The 21,869-nt window shown below is 38.7% G+C and overlaps 1 protein-coding gene across 1 annotated transcript in view; it reads right to left on the reverse strand.

Moving 5' to 3' along the window:
• Nucleotides 1-5,789: 5,789 nt before the first annotated feature.
• LOC137256008 (peroxisomal carnitine O-octanoyltransferase-like) overlaps nucleotides 5,790-21,869 on the reverse strand; it is a 34,941-nt gene continuing 18,861 nt past the window's right edge. Inside the window, exons 9-16 of the mRNA XM_067793663.1 lie at nucleotides 21,419-21,502; nucleotides 18,927-19,034; nucleotides 17,941-18,071; nucleotides 16,924-17,047; nucleotides 15,853-16,025; nucleotides 13,572-13,691; nucleotides 12,734-12,905; nucleotides 5,790-12,187 (exon numbers count right to left, since the gene is read on the reverse strand). Of these exons, the coding sequence (XP_067649764.1) occupies nucleotides 12,773-12,905; nucleotides 13,572-13,691; nucleotides 15,853-16,025; nucleotides 16,924-17,047; nucleotides 17,941-18,071; nucleotides 18,927-19,034; nucleotides 21,419-21,502 (873 nt within the window). The 3' untranslated portion in view covers nucleotides 5,790-12,187; nucleotides 12,734-12,772. The remainder of the gene's footprint in view (nucleotides 12,188-12,733; nucleotides 12,906-13,571; nucleotides 13,692-15,852; nucleotides 16,026-16,923; nucleotides 17,048-17,940; nucleotides 18,072-18,926; nucleotides 19,035-21,418; nucleotides 21,503-21,869) is intronic.

Genomic DNA, 21,869 nt, shown 5'->3' on the forward strand with positions numbered 1-21,869 from the left:
TGAATTTGATGAATCCGAAAGGATGGATTATTAAATCGCGAAAGACGTGCTTGTGTAGACACTTAAGTGTATGTTATGACGACCTGGTAAATAAAACTCAATGGATTCATTCTCAAGTTATGTACGGAGACCCTTTGGAACCAGCATATACACGTTTATACACAGTATATGTATATGGTATATGGAATTCGGCTACTAAGTTATTGTATAGATATTTAGCCCCATATATATTGTATTGGGAGTTAGGCCACATATATAGTGTTGGGAGTTAGGCCACATATATTGTGTTGGGAGTTAGGCCCCATATATATTGTATTGGGAGTTAGGCCACATATATAGTGTTGGGAGTTAGGCCACATATATTGTGTTGGGAGTTAGGCCACATATATGTTGTATTGGGAGTTAGGCCACATATATTGTGTTGGGACTTAGGCCACATATATTGTGTTGGGACTTAGGCCACATATACTGTGTTGGGAGTTTGGCCACATATATTGTGTTGGGAGTTAGGCCACATATATTGTGTTGGGACTTAGGCCCCATATATTGTGTTGGGAGTTAGGCCACATATATTGTGTTGGGAGTTAGGCCACATATATTGTGTTGGGAGTTAGGCCACATATATGTTGTATTGGGAGTTAGGCCACATATATGTAGTATTGGGAGTTAGGCCACATATATTGTGTTGGGACTTAGGCCCCATATATTGTGTTGGGAGTTAGGCCACATATATTGTGTTGGGAGTTAGGCCACATATATTGTGTTGGGAGTTAGGCCCCACATATATTGTGTTGGGAGTTAGGCCCCATATATTGTGTTGGGAGTTAGGCCACATATATTGTGTTGGGAGTTAGGCCACATATATTGTGTTGGGAGTTAGGCCCCATATATATTGTATTGGGAGCTAGGCCACATATATTGTATTGGGAGTTAGGCCACATATATTGTGTTGGGAGTTAGGCCACATATATTGTGTTGGGACTTAGGCCACATATATTGTGTTGGGACTTAGGCCACATATATTGTGTTGGGACTTAGGCCACATATATTGTGTTCGGAGTTAGGCCACATATATTGTGTTGGGAGTTAGGCCACATATGTATTGTATTGGGAGTTAGGCCACAAATATATTGTATTGGGAGTTAGGCCACATATATTGTGTTGGGAGTTAGGCCACATATATTGTGTTGGGAGTTAGGCCACATATATTGTGTTGGGAGTTAGGCCACATATATTGTGTTGGGACTTAGGCCCCATATATTGTGTTGGGAGTTAGGCCACATATATTGTGTTGGGAGTTAGGCCACATATATTGTGTTGGGAGTTAGGCCACATATATGTTGTATTGGGAGTTAGGCCACATATATGTAGTATTGGGAGTTAGGCCACATATATTGTGTTGGGACTTAGGCCCCATATATTGTGTTGGGAGTTAGGCCACATATATTGTGTTGGGAGTTAGGCCACATATATTGTGTTGGGAGTTAGGCCCCACATATATTGTGTTGGGACTTAGGCCACATATATTGTGTTGGGAGTTAGGCCACATATATTGTGTTGGGAGTTAGGCCACATATATTGTGTTGGAGTTAGGCCACATATATTGTGTTGGGAGTTAGGCCACATATATTGTGTTGGGACTTAGGCCACATATATTGTGTTGGGACTTAGGCCACATATATTGTGTTGGGACTTAGGCCACATATATTGTGTTGGGAGTTAGGCCACATATATTGTGTTGGGAGTTAGGCCCCATATATATTGTATTGGGAGTTAGGCCCCATATATATTGTATTGGGAGTTAGGCCACATATATGTTGTATTGGGACTTAGGCCACATATATTGTGTTGGGAGTTAGGCCCCATATATATTGTGTTGGGAGTTTGGCCACATATATGTAGTATTGGGACTTAGGCCACATATATTGTGTTGGGACTTAGGCCCAACATATATTGTGTTGGGAGTTAGGCCACATATATTGTATTGGGAGTTAGGCCACATATATTGTATTGGGAGTTAGGCCACATATATTGTGTTGGGAGTTAGGCCACATATATTGTGTTGGGACTTAGGCCACATATATTGTATTGGGAGTTAGGCCACATATATTGTGTTGGGAGTTAGGCCACATATGTTGTGTTGGGAGTTAGGCCACATATATTGTGTTGGGAGTTAGGCCACATATATGTTGTTTTGGGAGTTAGGCCGCATATATATATTGTATTGGGAGTTAGGCCACATATATTGTGTTGGGACTTAGGCCACATATATTGTGTTGGGAGTTAGGCCACATATATTGTTTTGGGAGTTAGGCCACATATATTGTGTTGGGACTTAGGCCACATATATTGTGTTGGGACTTAGGCCACATATATTGTGTTGGGAGTTAGGCCACATATATTGTGTTGGGAGTTAGGCCACATATATTGTTTTGGGAGTTAGGCCACATATATTGTGTTGGGACTTAGGCCACATATATTGTGTTGGGACTTAGGCCACATATATTGTGTTGGGAGTTAGGCCACATATATTGTGTTGGGAGTTAGGCCACATATATTGTGTTGGAGTTAGGCCACATATATTGTGTTGGGAGTTAGGCCACATATATTGTGTTGGGACTTAGGCCACATATATTGTGTTGGGAGTTAGGCCCCATATATATTGTATTGGGAGTTAGGCCACATATATTGTGTTGGGAGTTAGGCCCCATATATATTGTATTGGGAGTTAGGCCACATATATTGTGTTGGGAGTTAGGCCACATATATGTTGTCTTGGGAGTTAGGCCACATATATATTGTATTGGGAGTAGGGTTTACGCCTCCTTTAGCTACAACCCAGCAAAATCACGACAGGGGGACCCAGAAATGGATTTCACACATTGTACCTAATGAGGAATCCAACCCTGGTCTTCGGCGTGATGAGCGAACGCTTTAGATATACCCGTGAAGATCCTGGTTAGAACTGGCCTTCAGTAAATAATGTTTGTCGTAAGAGGCATCTAACAGGATCGGGTGGTCAGGTTCGCTGACTTCGTTGACTCATGTCATCATATCACATTTGTGTAGAGTGATGTTCGTGATGTTGATCACTGGAGTTTCTATTCCGGCTTGATTATTTACGTGTACACTAGTTTCCTATAACTGGAATATTGCTGAGTGTGGCGTAGAATTAAACTCACTCACTCACTCTTGCGAAGCATGTTTGAAGTGAATGTAAACCAAAAGTAACTGTGCTCTGTAATCTGATTGGTTGAAAAACATGATCAAATGGTATTCGATTCCCGGAAACTGCAAGCTATTCGCTGCGTACTGACACGTAGAAACATCGACAACAAAACAATTGTACACAGCAAATAGTGGCGACGTCATTCAGATCATATTGTGGCACCGTCGGTTCCAAATGTATTCCCCAGCTTCAAATACTCAATAACACCCGGAAGTTAGCAAACACATGATGTTTATCCCCTAAATCAGTGACGTTGTCTGGGGTCATAGATTCCACACTGAATATGGTCAATCAGTATTTCTTCAACTGTGTTCACAAACACTGCCCACTTGATGATCACTCTGCATCTCTAGATCAAAAACTGCAGTCTAAGCAGTATGTTCTCGATTGCCAAAGTCGTTCGACTCTCTGTGGAACAAACCAGCGATGGATAATCTACAATCTAATCTGTATATAGTCTCCCTGGATAAACTGAACAGCGTGTTGCCCTGGGCAGTATTTACCAAATAACTTAAGTCTGAATAAACAACAGCTTTGATCAAAGATCAAAGATCAAAGATCTAATCATTTCTGCTCACAAACGATATTGTTGGAATATTGCTAAAAGCTCTGTAAAACCATCTCACCCACCTACAAACGACTTATACTGAAAAGGAGGTGAGCGGTTTCTACTAACCAACTACCACACACAGACTCCATAAAGCATTATGCAGCATGCAGCTATTGAAGCAATACTCGTGAAAGGTATTAACTGATTGCGGTTTTGAGTATCTTAAACATTCCGTAAGTCATTGTGTCTGGAAACCAACACAACTCTCAGTAGCCTCATCCTGGTAGGTGAGTTCCACTTACAAAGTAGGTAGCCTCCATGGTGTAGTGGTTAGAGCGTCCGCCCAGAGAGCGGAGGACTGCGGGTTCGATCCCGGCCGCGTCCTATTATAAAAAAACCCGTTACAATACTTGTTGTTCCTTGCCTGGCCTTTGGCATTACCAACAAGGATCGGTCGTCTCTTAGTCAGTTTTACGTGTCTGAGTGGAGTATTCATAAAGCCGCGTCATGGTATCTCAGTGAGCTAGCACTATAATTCCACACTTAGTCTGGGCTAGTACAGACACCCACATGTACCTTGTCACATGGGCGAAATAAGATATTGACACAGTTCACTAAATGTTACGAGGGAGGAGTGCAGAGAAGAGGACAGCCAGATGTTCAGGAAGCACTTGCACACGTGCCGATAAAGTCATTGATTCACTAGTCTGTGCTGTGCCGTATCCATTCTCTCTCGAACACCTGGATGTCCCTTTCTTTGGACTCCTTTCTCGTAAGAAGTAGTGAACTGTGTAAATATTTTATTTTTTTATGATATTTGTTCATATTTGATATTTGTTAAACCACTTTTTCAGATTATTTTAAGACTTCAATACCGATACCCGTGAAATTGCCGGGGTAGAACAAGCATTCAGCAACCCATGCTTCCCATAGAAGGCGACTATGCTTGTCGTAAGAGGCGACTAACGGGATCGGGTGGTCAGGCTCGCTGACTTGGTTGACACGTCATCGGTTCCCAAATGCGCAGATCGATGCTCGTGCTGTTGGTCACTGGGTTATCTGTTCCAGACTCGATTATTTACAGACCACCGCCATATGGCTGGAATATTAGCGAGTGCGGCGTAAAAGTAACCTCACTCAATCACTCATAAATTCCGAAAATAAAGATCCTATAGTTGGTCTGATGTTTTGATTATGATCAGCGTTTCATTGAGTATTATGTGTTCGTGAGTTTTCGAGGTAGATTCCAATTCATTCGTCCGCTTTTGGGCCAGACGGACTATAGTTTCCTCACATTTTCCTGCTACAGTTTCCTCTCATAGCATGCGCAGAGTGTGGGAAGCTGAGGTAAAATACTTCCATGTCAGTTTAACGGGTGCTTAAGTCGTAATCTATGTGACAAGTGTGTTTGCACCTTGGTTAATGACTCGCTTACAGGGATTTACAGAACCCGAACTCCTGGGTCCTATACGCATAAAAAATACAATTATAAGGAAATTTATTCGCAGAGTTCAAATACCGTTTGTGAAAAAAATGTAACTTATCACCGACTCTGCTACTAGCCAGGTTATGGTACTATTTGCAATTTAATTAGCGTAATTATGTAATGTTCATGATACACAATATAATAACAGTGGCTGAATGACAACAATATCACAGAATGGAACAGCAATAATCACAAAATTTAAGTGTCTTAAACTCTTATTTTGTAGTCATTTTGTAGTCCGGGGGCTATTTCCACGAAGCAACCTTTTTCTTTAACACTGCACTAAGGTTACCTGAGTGACTTACGATCATCTTAGTGCTTTGTGACAGCAAGCCCTGGGCCCTTTTGAATTAGAGCATGAGTCACAGGGACCCTCAAATACAAGACTAAAGGCAAATCCCTCTGACTGTGTATATTTTAGTTTCAACCCAACATTCCAGTGATCAACTGCATGAGCATCAATATAACGCAAGTGGGATACATGGTGACCTGTCATGTACAAGATACACAATGTCACACAGATAAATGAAAACTATGTTTATTAGATGCAGAAATACCCAACAATTTCGTACATGCACTGGTCATTTCATTCTTGCATTACTGTGCCGATTATTTACATGAATACAACATGGTATAAAATAACAAAATACACATAATCAACATCACTAATATCTAATCACAGGGATATGGAAACAATACTGGACCAAGGTGTAAATAATCTAATAGGTGCACAGGTAAGATAGCATTGCAAATGAGCACAATATCCTTGATGAACAATGTCACTTTGGCTCTATCTTCGTATCTTTGGCATGTAAGAGAGATTGGCAACAACAAACTAACTATTTTTTATTAACTACTAATAAAACCACCCCGGACTCTCCCTCGTAAAAATGCTGATTTTACAAAATAACAGTCTACAGCTTGCATTGTTCAAGTGAGTGAGTGAGTTTAGTTTTACGCCGCACTCAGCAATATTCCAGCTACATGTATATGGCGGCGGTCTGTAAATAATCGAGTCTGGACCAGACAATCCAGTGACCAAAAACATGAGCATTGATCTCCGCAACTGGGAACCAATGACATGTGTCAACCAAGTCAACGAGTCTGACCCACCAATCCCATTAGTTGCCTCTTACAACAAGCATAATCACCTTTTATGGCAAGGATGGGTTACTGAAAGCCTTTTCTACCACGGGGCATCATTCAAGTACCTACACTGAATGAAAATTTAATGGCATGAGTATTTGGGAGGATACTTTTATAAAATTGTCTGCTCATTCTTCTGAAAACCCATCTCCCAGATTATTCATGCAATAATTTTGTTCAGTGTATATGCCCTCCTTGTTAAATATATGGATTAACCTGTCTAACTAGATCTATTATCATCTAAATAATCTCTAAACAAAAAGAAAATCATTAAATTCACAATTACTGATAGCTAGTGATACCTAGGAAAATCTGTCAAAACATCCTGTGTAAACAAACAATATATTCAAAATGACATAAAACATCTGTGGCCTCACAGTCTACAGAATAAATAATCAATTTGTTGTTGCCAAAACTACATAACCAAAGAATTTTACACAGCAAAACCTCGAAAGCTTCTACATGCGCAACTCTGTATACCGCCTACTGTAGCTTCACGAGAATAGTTGCATTTATAGCAAAATGTCATTTTAATCAGATAATTTACTCCATTACAGCACTTCCCAGAGTGAAAAACTGACCAACTTCTCATTAGCTGAAGAATCTAATGAGCCAATCCCATTTAAGGAATCTGAATTGTCCTTAAAGAAAGCAAAACATTGATGGCAGCTTAAATGTAACTCAAGACGAATAGTGCTTTTCATTTTACCCCACTTACAGCAACATTCCAGCAATATTATGGCAGGGAACAAGAAATTTGCATAACGCATTATACCCATGTTGGAAATCAAACATTGGTCTTCATGAAGTTGTGTGAAAGCTTTAACCACTACGCTACCCCAATACTCCCAAGACAAATCTAATCGTCCAGTTCTGAATGGAAATAATCAAAGGGGAGCTATTTCCTGTTTGCATGGTTGGAAATATTATAAACCCCTGTTGTTTTTCAGGGCCATGTTATCTGTCCCTAACATGTTGTATCCCCAAAAACTACCAAGGTTGTATTTGTCTGAATAATTTATTGTTTGTGAAAAAAGAAATTTCTCAATGGTAATCATATCGCAAGAGACAATGAGATACAATTCATTGTTTTAGAAAGCTGACATGATTTGGTACAGAAACTATTATCCTTCATCTAGTGAAGTCACCTTCGTGTAGTGGAGTAACATATCTGATCTTCATTACATTGCATTACACACATTTCTTGCAGGTTGAGGAAAACTGATTATCCTTTGGCATAAACTCCATCCACACATTAAAAACATCAGGGCCTGCTGCTACGTGCAGGCTTTAAAATCTACAGGCCCTGAATCAATGAAATATGCAGGCCCATTTGGTTAAAGTCAAACCAATAAAAACAAAATACACAGCACTGTACACAGTTTCACACTGTTTCTACAAAATCAGTCAGCAAAGACTATGGCACTGAGAGAAATATAAATTTTAGTAAAGACTGGTGTTGCCATTCCTCTGCACAAAACGCTGAAATACCAGGAAGTGGGACTTTAAGTTATTGTAACACAATGAATCATGGATGGTTCTTGAGTGTTACTAAAAATAATATGGGTTAAGATTCTCATTGAAAAAACAAACAGATAATTCACTAAATGTCATAAGGGCCTGCAGCACATATTTGAAACTGCCGGCCCGATACAATAACAACAGGTGCTGGGCCTTTGGGCCAGTGGTTATTCCGAATGCTATCTAAACCCAGAAGAGTTAGTCAATATACTTCATGGTCGCTACATGTGGAGTTGAGGTATTGCTGCATGAAGACAAACAAAATAAACTTGTCTACAGGAAGTACAATGAATTACACGATTAAAACATGCCCCATATCGAAAGAGCTTCCTCAAATTGAGTAAGTACCCCTGAGTTTCTTTGAGGAAACACTTATTCATTGTGTTGTCAAGGTTTGATTTAGTGCATTGTCACATGCACTGGTGCAACCCAATATTACAAAGTGCAGGCTAAATATTAGTCAAAGTTGTACCAGACGCAAGTCAATTTTTAAAAATTATATCAACAAAAATTAAATCTAACAAAGTAACATTACAAGTATAAGTATGTCAGCTCATTTTTCTTCTCAACTTTGAATAGCTATGGTGCTGAAACACTGCTACTTATAGACAAGTCCAGGCTGTGTCAGCTCTTGTAAACAGGTATCAGCTGCGTTTCTGCGATGCTGTGGTTTCATGGGTACTACATCACAGGAATATGATCAAATGCACCGAACCCCCTCTTAACATCTCTTAAATCGATCCCTGGTCTTACTAGTAACTGGTCATGTTTATGACAATGTTTGAGTGAAAAATTAGAAATATTTTTTTATTTACTTGGTGAAAGATTCTTTGGTAGATGAGAAAAAATGTTTAAAAAAACATTTCAGATCATGCCCTGAAACGCTTACTTTGGTAAAAGGTGATACTCATATACTCCTTAAAAGAAATCTAGAAACACCGGATTCTTCCATATGACAATAATGCTACATTATTAATTAATCTTTGAGCACTTAATATAGAAGTAACAAGATTCAGTAGCATGTGTTGTGAAATACAAGAAAACTAGTGCTAAATGTCAAATTTAAATTAATAATAAAAGTTGAATAATAACAATAATTAATTTTCAAATTGTAGTAATTGAGCTATGTAAAACTTGGAAGCTGTATATGCATATAGAGGAAAACATATTCACACTACTGTCAACTGCTTCAAATGCCTTGTCGCAAAACACTGAGATATAGGTTGCAAAATAAAATATAAAACAAGATCACTGTATCCTACTATGTAAATTCATACTACCGAAGGAAGCAACCACAATATTTTCAGGGGATGAGTGCTGAGATTTCAGCAAAATCAAATTGGTTTAAATAAAATCTTTTAACCTAAATATTACATTTCAGAGAACATCGTGCAATATTTAGCATCCTATGCAATGGAATCACTGGAATTCAATAAGTTCTGGTCAAATTATGGCACAGCATGAAATTACCTTCTATCCCTTTAAACCTTTGAGTCGTATATTACAAGTATTATGTGACACAGTTGTGTTACCTGCTGATAACTGAGAACAAATTAGTTTTATACCTAACAGTTTTGACTTGCATGAAAACAGGATGCTGTCTGTTCCACAGTTGATATGGGCCTAGATTTTCTAAGCTCTCTTAGCGCTAATTTTTGATATAAGATGGTAATAAGTTAACGTTAATGTATGGTACTTACGACTATCTCAGTGATAAGAGCACTTTGAAAATTTAGGCCCTGACGATGCAAATATCAATCTACTGAAGACAATGGTATGATGGGACGATACAGATAAAAGCTAACCAAAACTTACGACTATCTCAGTGATAAGAGCACTTCAAAAATCTAGGCCCTGACAATGCAAATATCAATCTACTGGAAACTGTGGTATGATGGGACGATACTGATAAAAGCTAACCAAAACTTATGATTATCTTCAGTGATAAGAGCACTTCGAAAATCTAGGCCCTGACGATGCAAATATCAATCTACTGAAGACTATGGTATGATGGGACGATACTGATAAAAGCTAACCAAAACATAAATTTAAAATCAAATTAAATACAGGAACACTCCACAGCACTACAAGATAAATAACCAGCAAACAAACTGACTACAATAAGTGTTACTAGCACTATCAACCTTATAACCATACTGTATAAGGGTTTCATTTCTCAAATAGGTTTAAACTTAACATCAAAGTTCTAAGCCAATTAAAGAAATACTTGGGAATTTTTTACTTGAAAATGATTCAAAAATTGCATAAGATGTTTGATGATGTTTGAATACAATGAAAATGGAGAAACACACATAAGAACATCAATTCCTGCAACTATACGTAAATAACAAATGATATGCATTCAAACACTTGCTTACATTCTTATGTTAAACCTGAGATCATGATTTTCAACAAGATAATATACTGAACAGTAAAGGCAATGCCAGTTTAAAAAACTGAAATCTCATAAAAGTATGTGATAATGTTTCTGTCTTTTTTTTAAAAAAATGGACAAAAAAGCCAGATTTGCATTTCTTTTGCTGGTCAGTATATTTCTAACAGGAATGGTAAGGTTAAACAGGTGTGGCATTATGTTGGGCAGCAGCAAGTGAGTACCATATTTCTTCCTACTTGGCGCCTATGTGTGTGTTAAAATCACTACAGTGAAATGGTACATCTCGGTATTAGTAGAACCACAGCATTTGGCTTTGGTTCGGTATACTGTAATGCAATAAAAAGATTTCAGCATTTTCAGATTTCATACCGTCATTTCTATCAAATAATAAAATGAAAGGTTTGTTCCTTCAAAATAACTAAGATTACTTTTTTCTCCATGTTATTCAACAACAAACAATACGTCCTAGGTGCCACACTCTTTCCATGATGTGTATTCACATTATGTATATACAGATGGCTATCAATGAACGAGTGTTGAACCTGCATGATTTTCAACTGTGGTTTGGCACTGGTCATTTTTCTACATGATTGTATCTCATGTACCGAACCGAAACAGACTTAACCATTCCAAAGGCCTTGTAACCGCAATAGTAATACACAGTGGTAGGAGCGTAGCATTCACCTCTAAATATAGCACAAACTGTTGAACCGATGACCTGTGATAGTCAGTACACTGGAGGCACTGAGCCTTGTTTATTGCTGTCAATATATTATTACATGCTGTAAGTGAATAAGGGTCCTAATTTTTTCAAATTATGGAGTCAGCCTCTATTTGGGGCTCAATAATCCTGAAGAGGCACGACTTCAGTTTCTTTCAATTGCATGGCGATTCTGAAAAGAATTTATGGATTTCCACCAGTTTTATTTCAAAATGATCAATTCTATGAATTGGCTAAATCCGTTGATGCCCCTGAACACCTCATTCGATGCTACAATACTATTTTCAGCTGAGAAAAAAATTTCCTATTGCCATCGCTGGAAAAGACAGAGCACAGGCCCTGGTATCTATAAGAGGCTGGAATGTACTGGAGATTTCACAGATACATCTATATGTGCTGAAGCAATTTCGTGTTGGGGACACACATTGTAACCATGTAAGGAATCGAACCTAGGACTTCAGCGCAGTGTGTTAAATAGTTCCCAAATTTTGCTTGCTAGCTTGCCCGAAAGTTACAAGCCCACAAGATAATACACTAGCCCAAAATTTGAATGTAGAAATTAAGCAAAAGATTACAAAGGCAAAATACCATCATTTATCAGGCCATAATCTTGCATGATTTAAAACTGTATTTTAACTTAACAAGTCAGAGAAAGTGATATATTTGAAAAACTTCCCCACGAAAATTCACTAGTCAATCAGGGGAGCAACTGTGGAGATTTACAGGCCCAACTAGATTTTTAATAGCCTTGGGCAAGCAGGTCAGTGCCTATTCCAAAAATGTACATGTATACAACTATCTAAGCAATAATCATGAAATGTTAATATGTATTATTATGTATTATTGATTTTAATATTTTCAAAATTCTTGAAGTTTTTGTGTCTGGAAATCAGCGTGAAATTTTTACATAAGCCTAAACCACCGCCCCGGACATGTATTGGAAGAAGACCCAAGGAAATGCTATAGGTAATACTTGTGACACCTGATCTTGTAATGAAGGCACACATAAAGGGGATACACGCATACATTCTAAACAGAGCCAACAATCAACTGAAAATTAGTTTGTCCTTTTTGGCTGGCTACTATACTTTTTTACAGAAATAACAAACCACTCACCATAAAATTCGCTCTCTTATCATCTAAAAATGAAGGAAGAAGGCAATGATTCTGATAAGCATGTTTTAAAAATCTTAATGATTAAAAGATCTAAAAGTAAAAAATCTAAAATTGTGTTCTAACCTTCCAAGTAACAACTGACCCAACTCAACCCTCCCAACCCTACCCTGCTCCCTACCCTGTCATACAGGATCTTATAAAAAGTTAAAAGGTAAAAGTTTGAAGACTGCAGAGCGAAAAAGTGTTCCCTAGTCAACCAAAAAGTCGATTTTGAATTTTATCTGAGCCCTAGATATAATAAACATGATAAATTAACATTTCACAGAGACATTTGTCTAATTCTTCATGAATCAATCATTCCTATGGACAATTCAGCACCATTCATATTTTTGATAATTTCAAATCTTGATAAAATAACTACCTAACACTTTGACCAACCAGAATGAACAAAGTTCACGTCCATTAGTCCTACTCCTGGCAATTATACTCAGTGTATGCTGTGAGACATGGATCTCTCGGATCTTGTTCCACACACCACCACAAGTATAATAAGGCCTCATGGGACTTACGCTAATCATCATTACGAAGTGGAAACGGCCAGGTGTCCCCTATAACCTGGCAGATGTTGAACGGTGGTCCAGCAATGCTTGCATGTCCCGGAGAGTCTGGTGAAAGTCCTGGGTGAATTCCTTGGCACTAGTTTCCTCATCCTCTACCCAGGAGGACATGAAAGTGCCGATTCTGCAAGAATGAGTGACTGAGGTTTAGTTTCACGACACTTTTAGCAACATTCCTGCAAAATCATGTAGATACAGCTTGAACTAATGTTGGAATTGAACCAGGGTCCACTTGCACCAGGCAGTCTTAGTATTGCAGTCATCTTACGGCTTCGCTATAGCATAGGAGTTACAATCATAATAGCACAGAGATTGCATTGTGCATGGGGACCACAGCCTCCTTTTACAAAGCACTAAGGTGATCGCAAGTCACTAAGCTAACCTTAGTGCAGTGGTAAAGAATGGGAGTTAATGTTAACCTTAGTAAAGGTTGCTCCCTGAAAGAAGCCCCAGCTCTTCAACTGGATCACTTATGTTTCAACTGCTTGGCAACAAAGACAGAACAGTCTTGAAAACAGTCTGGATACTGAGTGTCATGGGATTCATATTTTGTATATTGTTGGCCGAGACTCACACATATTGGACCCAGGGGACCAATGAAAAGATGGAGAGTGAGTTATACTGCTCTAATGATGCATCGAACTATCTCCAGTCACAATTAATCAATGGTAGACACGAAAACCCATCGATGAATCGATAGTATCTGTGACTATCGACAGTTTAGTTATTAATTTACATTGATAAATGTTTATAAAATAATACATGTTGCTTGAAGCTGTCGTGTACTTACTCATTGGAAGCCATCCTATAGAAGCAGCCGTACCCGTTTCTGCACATGGGGGACACTCCGCCATACACAGTGGTGTAGCCGATACTGCTTGTCGACAACACATAATTACCTCCACCACCACTGAAAATTTCAAACATTAAATTTCCTTTACTTTTCTGTTCGATTGATCTGGGGCCCGTTTCACAAAACTCTCGTAAGCCTAAGATGTCGTAAGTTTTCTCGTAGCATTTGCACCTGGCGTACTGTAACATAGGAGGTGCATATGCTACAAGAAAAGTTAAGAGATCTTAGGCCTATGAGAGTTTTGTGAAACGGGGCCCTGTAATGTAATTATTGAGTGTAATACTGAGCCATTGAAAAGGTGAACGAGTGGTTAATACTGTGTGAAACAGTGTTTTAGTTACAGAGGAGTGTACCAGCACCTGAGTGAAGCCCAAATACATGCATTCATAGTAGGACACTATCACTGATAGAAGGAAAATGGTGTCCCCTTACTACCATCAACATGAAAGAGGCTAGAGGCTACCTAAAATGAGGGGCTGTTAAGGGGATCACTTTATACACATAATGGACAATCTCACCCCAACTAGTCACTGATGTTGTTTGACAGTACATATCTTTCTCATGACACTTGATCCAACGAACATTGTGACTACCCTATTATGAGTGAGTTTAGTTTTATGCCTCACTCTAATATTCCAGCTGTATGATGTATGTAAGCAAGCAAATCTGCACCAGAGAATCCATTGATCAATATCATGAGCATTAATCTATGTGCTTGGGAGAAGATGATATGTGTCATCCAAATTAGCAAGCCTGACCAGCAGATCCCATTTTTCACCTTTACAAGAGTGGGTTGCTGAAAATCAGTTCTATCCCGGATCTTCACGGGTTCCTACTGACGATTCTTGAAACATAAAACATTTTTTGATTTGCCATTGACTATTAATCAGCTGTAATGTTCGGGGAATGCATCCTTACTCGGGACTGATAAAACCGCATAGTTCCCTCGACACGATGTGATAACTTATAATGTGTTTAGGATTCTGAAAATATAGGAGATATTAATAACGGTATTTTTGTTACTGTGATGATTAAGCAGTTGTAATTGACGTTGTCCACTTGCCTCCTACAAACAGAAATTTTCAACTTACTTCAGCACTTCACATTTCACATCATTCATCTAGACATGGCTTAGTTATGGATAATCGTGACATTTCAAGATGGCTGCTGGGTGGCCATTTTAATATTTGTCACTACACCTGAAGTCGTTCTTCTAAACCACATTACAACATCTTTGTCATCACCATGAGCCTAGGAGTTTCAAAATGTACAAGTGTTTGACACAAAAGAAGATTGTAATATTCATAACATATTCACTACTTTTTACTTTTGGGTCACACACAAGATGCATGAAATGACCGGTATCTGCATAATCACCCTATGTAGGCTGTCGACAATGGTTGCAATGGTTTACGAAATATCATGTTAACATAAGTTTGAAAAGTGAACAAAGTGTCTTGGTCACACTGAAAGTAAGATCAATGTCACCAAAATCAACTGCTGTCTGGGTAATCCCCAAATGTAGGCTGTCACCAAACTTGAAGACACTGGGTACAACAGTGCATGAGATATCGTGTTAACGAGAGTTTGAAAAGTGGTCAGGGTCATAGCGACCTTGAAATTATGGTCAAGGGTAAAACAGTTCGTGAGACATCGCATTAACACAGAGTTTGAAAAGTGGTCAAAGAGTCAGGGAGACCTTTAAGATAAGGTCAAGGTCACCAAAATCAAGTGCTCTCTGTGATATTATGAGATATCATGTGAACAAGAGTTTGAAAAGTGGTCAAAGAGTCATGGTAACCTTGAAAATAAGGTCTAGGTCACCCAAATCGACAGCTGTCCGCATAATCCTGCATGTTGGCTGTCACCAAATTTGAAGACATTCAGTAAAACAGTTCATGAAATAGCACGTTAACAAGAATCGAGACCTACACACAGACATACCAACATAGAGACACTGCTGAATACACAGTCCCCTATTCCCCGTTGCGGTTGGGGACAAACAGCAAAAATTGAAATTGATGAGTCAGCCTTTTGGTAATAAAATACCAAATCAAAATTGCCAGCACATGTACGTCATTCCATTCGCTCAAGTGACCACCAACAAAACCATTTTGGCTGGCACATGGTTTCTCACTCACATCACTGATGCCCCTAGCACATGCACACCTCTCAAGTACACATACATTAACACATAAACGACATTCAAAAAGTGTACCTCTTGAAGAAAGTGGCATCTGTGAAGATATCTGGTATGGGCAGCCCTTCCTCCTTTGCTGTCAAGTAGAGGCCAAACAGGTGCCGGTCACATCCATTCATTTCCTGAGACTCACCCATCAGCTGCTGGTGTCGTGACGCAGCTCGCAGAAACAGCTGCAGGCGCTTCTGGGACTGTAACCATGGTAACAGTAAAGTGAAAAATCCAATCAAGGCTTCAGATGGTTATTGTTAGAGTGAACTGGCATTAACATACAACTTACAGATGCCAACATCTATGATATTATTGTAATCGCTACAAATTTTAGCCTCAAACTACATACATTTTCGCCAAAAACAGACGATGAAAAGAAGATTAACACTGATGATGTGGAAATCTGAATATATGAACTTAAAGCTTCACTCTTGATTAGTCTCATTTTATATTTCTCAGAATCCACCACGATTTCAAGCATTTAGTTGACTACAAATTCTGTAGTCAAACCAGTAATTTTGATGCTTGAAAGTATTATTTGCAACAATCTGGGGTTGGCATCTCTGCACAAAATGTCAGCGTATGAAACTCCAAAACAATTCAGCCAGACCACTGGGGTGGATAGATGTAATTTTTTAAAATTAGCCAGTCCTGACCAAATCTTACCTGCCCCCATAGAATTTAGGTTTGACAAGCGATGTAGATTATCATCCAAATGGAATTCATCATTTATTTTTACAAGTAAAATTAATAATGATTTATTATACTGAAATATTATGAATATTTTCATATACGTATCTCAGTTTTAACCCGACCATCCAGCAGGTGAATTTGAGAATCTGGCTGTCTCATACCAGGTAGTCAGTGGGGCATGGTTTTAAAGATCTGCTTCGAAAAAGACTAATGTGCACAGACACACCAAGTCCAATTTAATACCCTGAGCAAAACACACTGTGGGGGATAACAAAATTATGATTAATAAAAAATGTGTATTTTACAATAGATTTTTAATCCTCCTTACAACTGATTTTCAATTATTTTCAATCATCTGCACATCACTACTGGGGACATACTAAATCAGTTCAGGTTGATACTTACACTGACACGTGGATCCAGCATGGATTTACACCAGTCGATCGCCTCCACAGTGCACGACCTCATTGTCTCAGTGCGAGCATGGTAGAACCGACGAGTTGTTGCCGTTTCATATGTTGGTGCAGGTCTGGGTAATGAACATTTCATGATTCAATAACCATATCAAAAGTAACAAAGAAATGAAATATACAAAGATTTGAACATGACAATGTATGTGTGTGTCAGATTGATATCCTAAACAAAGCCAAACTGTGCAGAAAGACTTTGTCTCACATCAATAATGACAAGATGTTTATAACAATGGTGACACACTGTATATCACTTCCTGTACAGTTATGACAGCAATGACACTTTCATCGTGTAAGGTATGTACAGTAACAGGTCCAGGTGAGTATTTGTCACGCGGAAGGCCCAGGTTCAGTTACCCACATGGGTAAAATGCGTGTAGCCCATGACCTGACATTGCTGTCCTGAAGTGCTAAAATCTCTCACTCTCTCTGTCACTCTCTCAGTCACTCACTCACTCACTCCTTGCTTGTCTAATGTGATTCACTGACTTGGTGCCAATGTCTCCAATACCTAGATGGAGGATGTCAGTCACTGGATTGTGTGGTCCAGGCTTAATTATTTACAAACCAGCTAAAATATTGCCAAGTGCAGCTTTAAACAACATAGACAGACTACATGTTTTGTTTTTGCTTAGTAAACAAGAACACTATTCTGAACAAGAAGCATGGCAAACAATGGTGTCTGCCGACCATGTGCTTGGCCAGATCTCTTTTATCTTCAAAACACAAGAGTACACAAGGGGAGGTAACTCCCAGCATGACTATATGGCTATGTCAAATACACTACAACTATTTGGTTAATTTCATGTGATTATTTTTAAATGAGAACATCAGTACAGGTTGTGCAAGAAAAGAGTGATTTAGATTTGATCTCTGAAACATAATGGTTGGTCCTTCAGTTACAGGTGTGTTTAAACCATTCCAGGAACAATGTAGGACACAGGACACTTACTTTCTGTACTTCCTGTAGTAGGTGAGTTGCAGCGCCATCTGTACATGAGCGTCAGGGTGAACTTTGACAGACTTCAAGTATTCCTTACCATAGTCTGTAAACAGCCCTGTCTGAACCTCCACTGTGGCACACTATCAGGAAAAGAATGAATATATTAAAAAGTGAGTGAGTGAGTGAGTGAGTGAGTGAGTGAGTGAGTGAGTGAGTGAGTGAGTGAGTGAGTGAGTGAGTGAGTGAGTGAGTGAGTGAGTTGAGAGTGCCTATCAATGGTTTTTGTAGCAGAGATCATGCCAAAAGGGCACTTCTTTCAAAAGAGGGTGAACAAGAAAGCAACTGCGTCATGTCTCATGCCTCAGCCTGAACTTTGTCAAAACATGCCCGCACACCTCCAGCAATACTTGAGTAGACTGACAACATGATATTACTTTGGAAAAGACTTAACACCACATCATAATCAATAAATAAACAAACAGATTCAGTTATATCAGTTCCTTGAGTGGCAATTTAGAAGTGGGAAGTGCATTATTCATATACACTATAACCTTATTATCTCGATTCATGTACCTATAGAGGTGTACATCCGCACAACTCTACTTACCACACATCATTCATTCATGCCTACAACGTCACACAGACTCATAACCTCCACATACCGTTGTCAAGCAAGATTTAACATCAGATATATACACATATACTCAATGGAACAAAAACAACACAATTAATGTTAATTCATTAGAATCCATGTAATCACTACTCATCAACTAAGTAATAAAACAATCAACATGAATCCTGATGAGCTGTTCCAGAAACATCTAAGGGACACAACTCTGCACGGTGAATTCTGAGCCTTCTGATTACGAAATACACCCCATTATTCAAATTGTCTTTGGGTGTACAAGCAGATTAAAACCAAACAAAGTCTTCTAATGACATACATAACCATGGTAATTCATTTCTCAAGATCTTTTAACTGAATCTCTACATACCAGTTCTCTAAATGCGTCTCTGGTGCTCTTGATTTTCTGTTGGAGAACATCGTCAAGGTCAAACTTGAGTTCTTCAGCGGGAGGAAACTGTCTCACAGCCGTGCTTCCCTGTAATGAACGATTCACAGCACCATGTGATCAATACACCCAATACACTGGATACATGTATAAACTCTGAACAGTCCTTGGTCAAATGCTAGAAAAGTCCTTATCTTTTAGGTTCTCTCATCATCACATGTTATTCAGTAATTAGTATAACACTTCTCACCCTCCAAAAATTCTTGTTGATATGGAACTAGCCACAGGAGGTATCAGGCTATTAAAAGCTAACTGGGTTCAGTCCACTGATGAAACATGTCATCATGTTCATAAACAAACTCCATGAGTATCAACCATATGGTCAACTGGACAGTGACTAACACTGGTGTTCTACATGGTCAAGTTGTGCAGTATGGGTGATAAGGTTGGGGGTATCATGTTACCTGATTTTGATGCTGTCTCTACATTTGGCCTAGGAGTATGAAGGGAACCTACCACAAGATGATGATAATTTTATTGAATGCAAAATATTGTACCCTATACCATACATATTGTGAACACACCTTTATGGCACAGTGTCACATATTTTCTACACTATTTTGGACTACAGTCCACATACTGGGGGCATATTCACTCACTTAATCTTCCTACTGAAACAATAAAAGATTTATTATATCTTTCGACGTGCATGAAATCGATAATTCAAACTTCAAGGCGAAAAAGCTTACACACTAACATCACTTCCCATTTATGGAATGTAAATGATTGCTCCATACATCGAAAACTTCGGTATTGTCTGTGTTTGCCTCACTGGTTTCATTCACAAGCTATTCGTAAAGAGCATTCCACGGGACAACTCTATGGGTTTCACTTGAAATAATGTTTTGACCACAGCTCAAGAGTTGATTTAATGTAAGGTTGCATTAATTCATTTACACTTCATAATTTAAAATTGTAACCAAAATACGTATTTCTTTTAAATATATTTTATGCTAGCTTCCCTGAAGGCTGATAGTTAGTATGTTTTTGAGAAATGCATTATTTTCAGAAAAATGTGGTGTGGCATAGTGCCTTTAGATAATATGTGAGTAAACATGTATTAACTCTGAATTACAGCATGAGATACTTGGGGAGATAGTTTGGTGAACAGATTTGTCCAAGCCAGATTGGCCTGTAACCTAGTACATACACTAGTTTGAGGGGTGTACAAAAATATGACTGATTATGGCCACTGGAATATTTCAACCTGCATGATTTCAGGAGAAGTGTACAAAAGATTCTGCTTACACTGTGCAGCTTAGAAAGGTTTTCTTTCGGCTCAAAATGAGTTGTAAGATAGTTTCCCCTCTTTATACTAGTTTTGCCACTTTAATAAAGGCCTTCAGGTACATGCTGATTTTGTCCCTCATATATTTCTAAGGTCCATCATCAGTGTATGATATAAGCCAAAACCCAGGAAGAAATCAGGGCTGGTAACTTCAAATTGTTACCAACCCAAAGTGGATGATTTAACAAGACCAGACATCAAGATGTATTTCTGTATATGGAACATCTAAAATTTTACCAGACCACCAGGATGGTTCGCTGTAAACTTAGACCCTCCTTCTGAAATCTAGCCCTTCTCGGGCAGTCAGACAGGCCTCATTTTATACACTGCCATCATCCACTTTTACAAGGCTAAGATAAATATCTGATATCACAGGTGAAACATGTTATCAAAACTTTTATTTCCACACTCATCATTATTTCAAAGAATGGATTCCTATTTTATGCAGCGATATCATATGGACTACTAAAATGAGGTCACAGGGTACTTGACAATGCAGTGACACTGGGTGACTGACATAGTTTTATACAGAAACCACCCGATAGGACAGAGTCCATGACACATACCAGACAAGGTAGATAGCAGCTCCAGGTCAAGGTCACTCAGGTGGTAATCCACTATCTAGAGCTGACTGTCAACAACCCATTTGCTAACTTTGTAACACTCTGCTTAGACTGGGTCAGTTTCATGTTTTGTCAAAAATACTTTCTTTGTCAGTACGCTAAAGGCAAAATAGGAAAGTAAGATCACAACCAAAAAATGTATTTGTACAAAATGTTAAATTTAAGTAGATTTCATGAACAAAGCCATGAAAATTCAAATTGTTTCAGCCAAGCTGAAATCTCAACCAAATCACTGAGCCTGAAAGATCCAAATGCAAGACTATTTTAGTTCAAAATGTTAAATTTAAATTTAGTCCATGAATAAAACCATGAAAATTAAAATTTGTTCTGAACAACTGAAAACTCAACCAAATCACAGGGCATAAAACCTAACCCACTGCAACCTTAATTTAACCCCACTTGTATCAAACTGCTGAATGTTTCTTGCTGAACTTCTCATGCTCCTCATAAACTTTTCATGTGCACTAACCCGTATAAATGTCCTATCTCAGAGAGTCTCTCACCTGCCACTGGCCATCAACCTCCTGCAGTTTGAGGTGGACGTAGTATGTGCTTGCAACTAGCACCATGGCATCGAACGGAGCATGCTGCAGCAGAACAGATCATGTAGAACAAAACAGTCACTGAACTGGTAACATATTGGTATTGGTCTGTTGTTTAAGGCCACTCTCAGCAATATTCCAGCTGGTGATGTGACAATAATCGGGTCTTGAGTCTGGACCAGATAATCCTCAGATGAACAGCATGAGCATCGATCTGTGCAACAGGGACATGATTACACATGTCAACCAAGTCAGTGAGTCTGACCACCAAATCACCTCTTGGGTTGGGATACTGTAAACCAATTCTAACTCAGGTCTTACAGGTCAAGTTAGTAATGTTGATTCAGGTCAACAACTGAACGGACAGATCAACTTAGTTTGTAATTAGGAGATAAACATACTGTGTTGGGAA

This window comes from Haliotis asinina, chromosome 11 (assembly GCF_037392515.1).
Source record: "Haliotis asinina isolate JCU_RB_2024 chromosome 11, JCU_Hal_asi_v2, whole genome shotgun sequence".
Lineage (NCBI taxonomy): Eukaryota > Metazoa > Mollusca > Gastropoda > Lepetellida > Haliotidae > Haliotis > Haliotis asinina.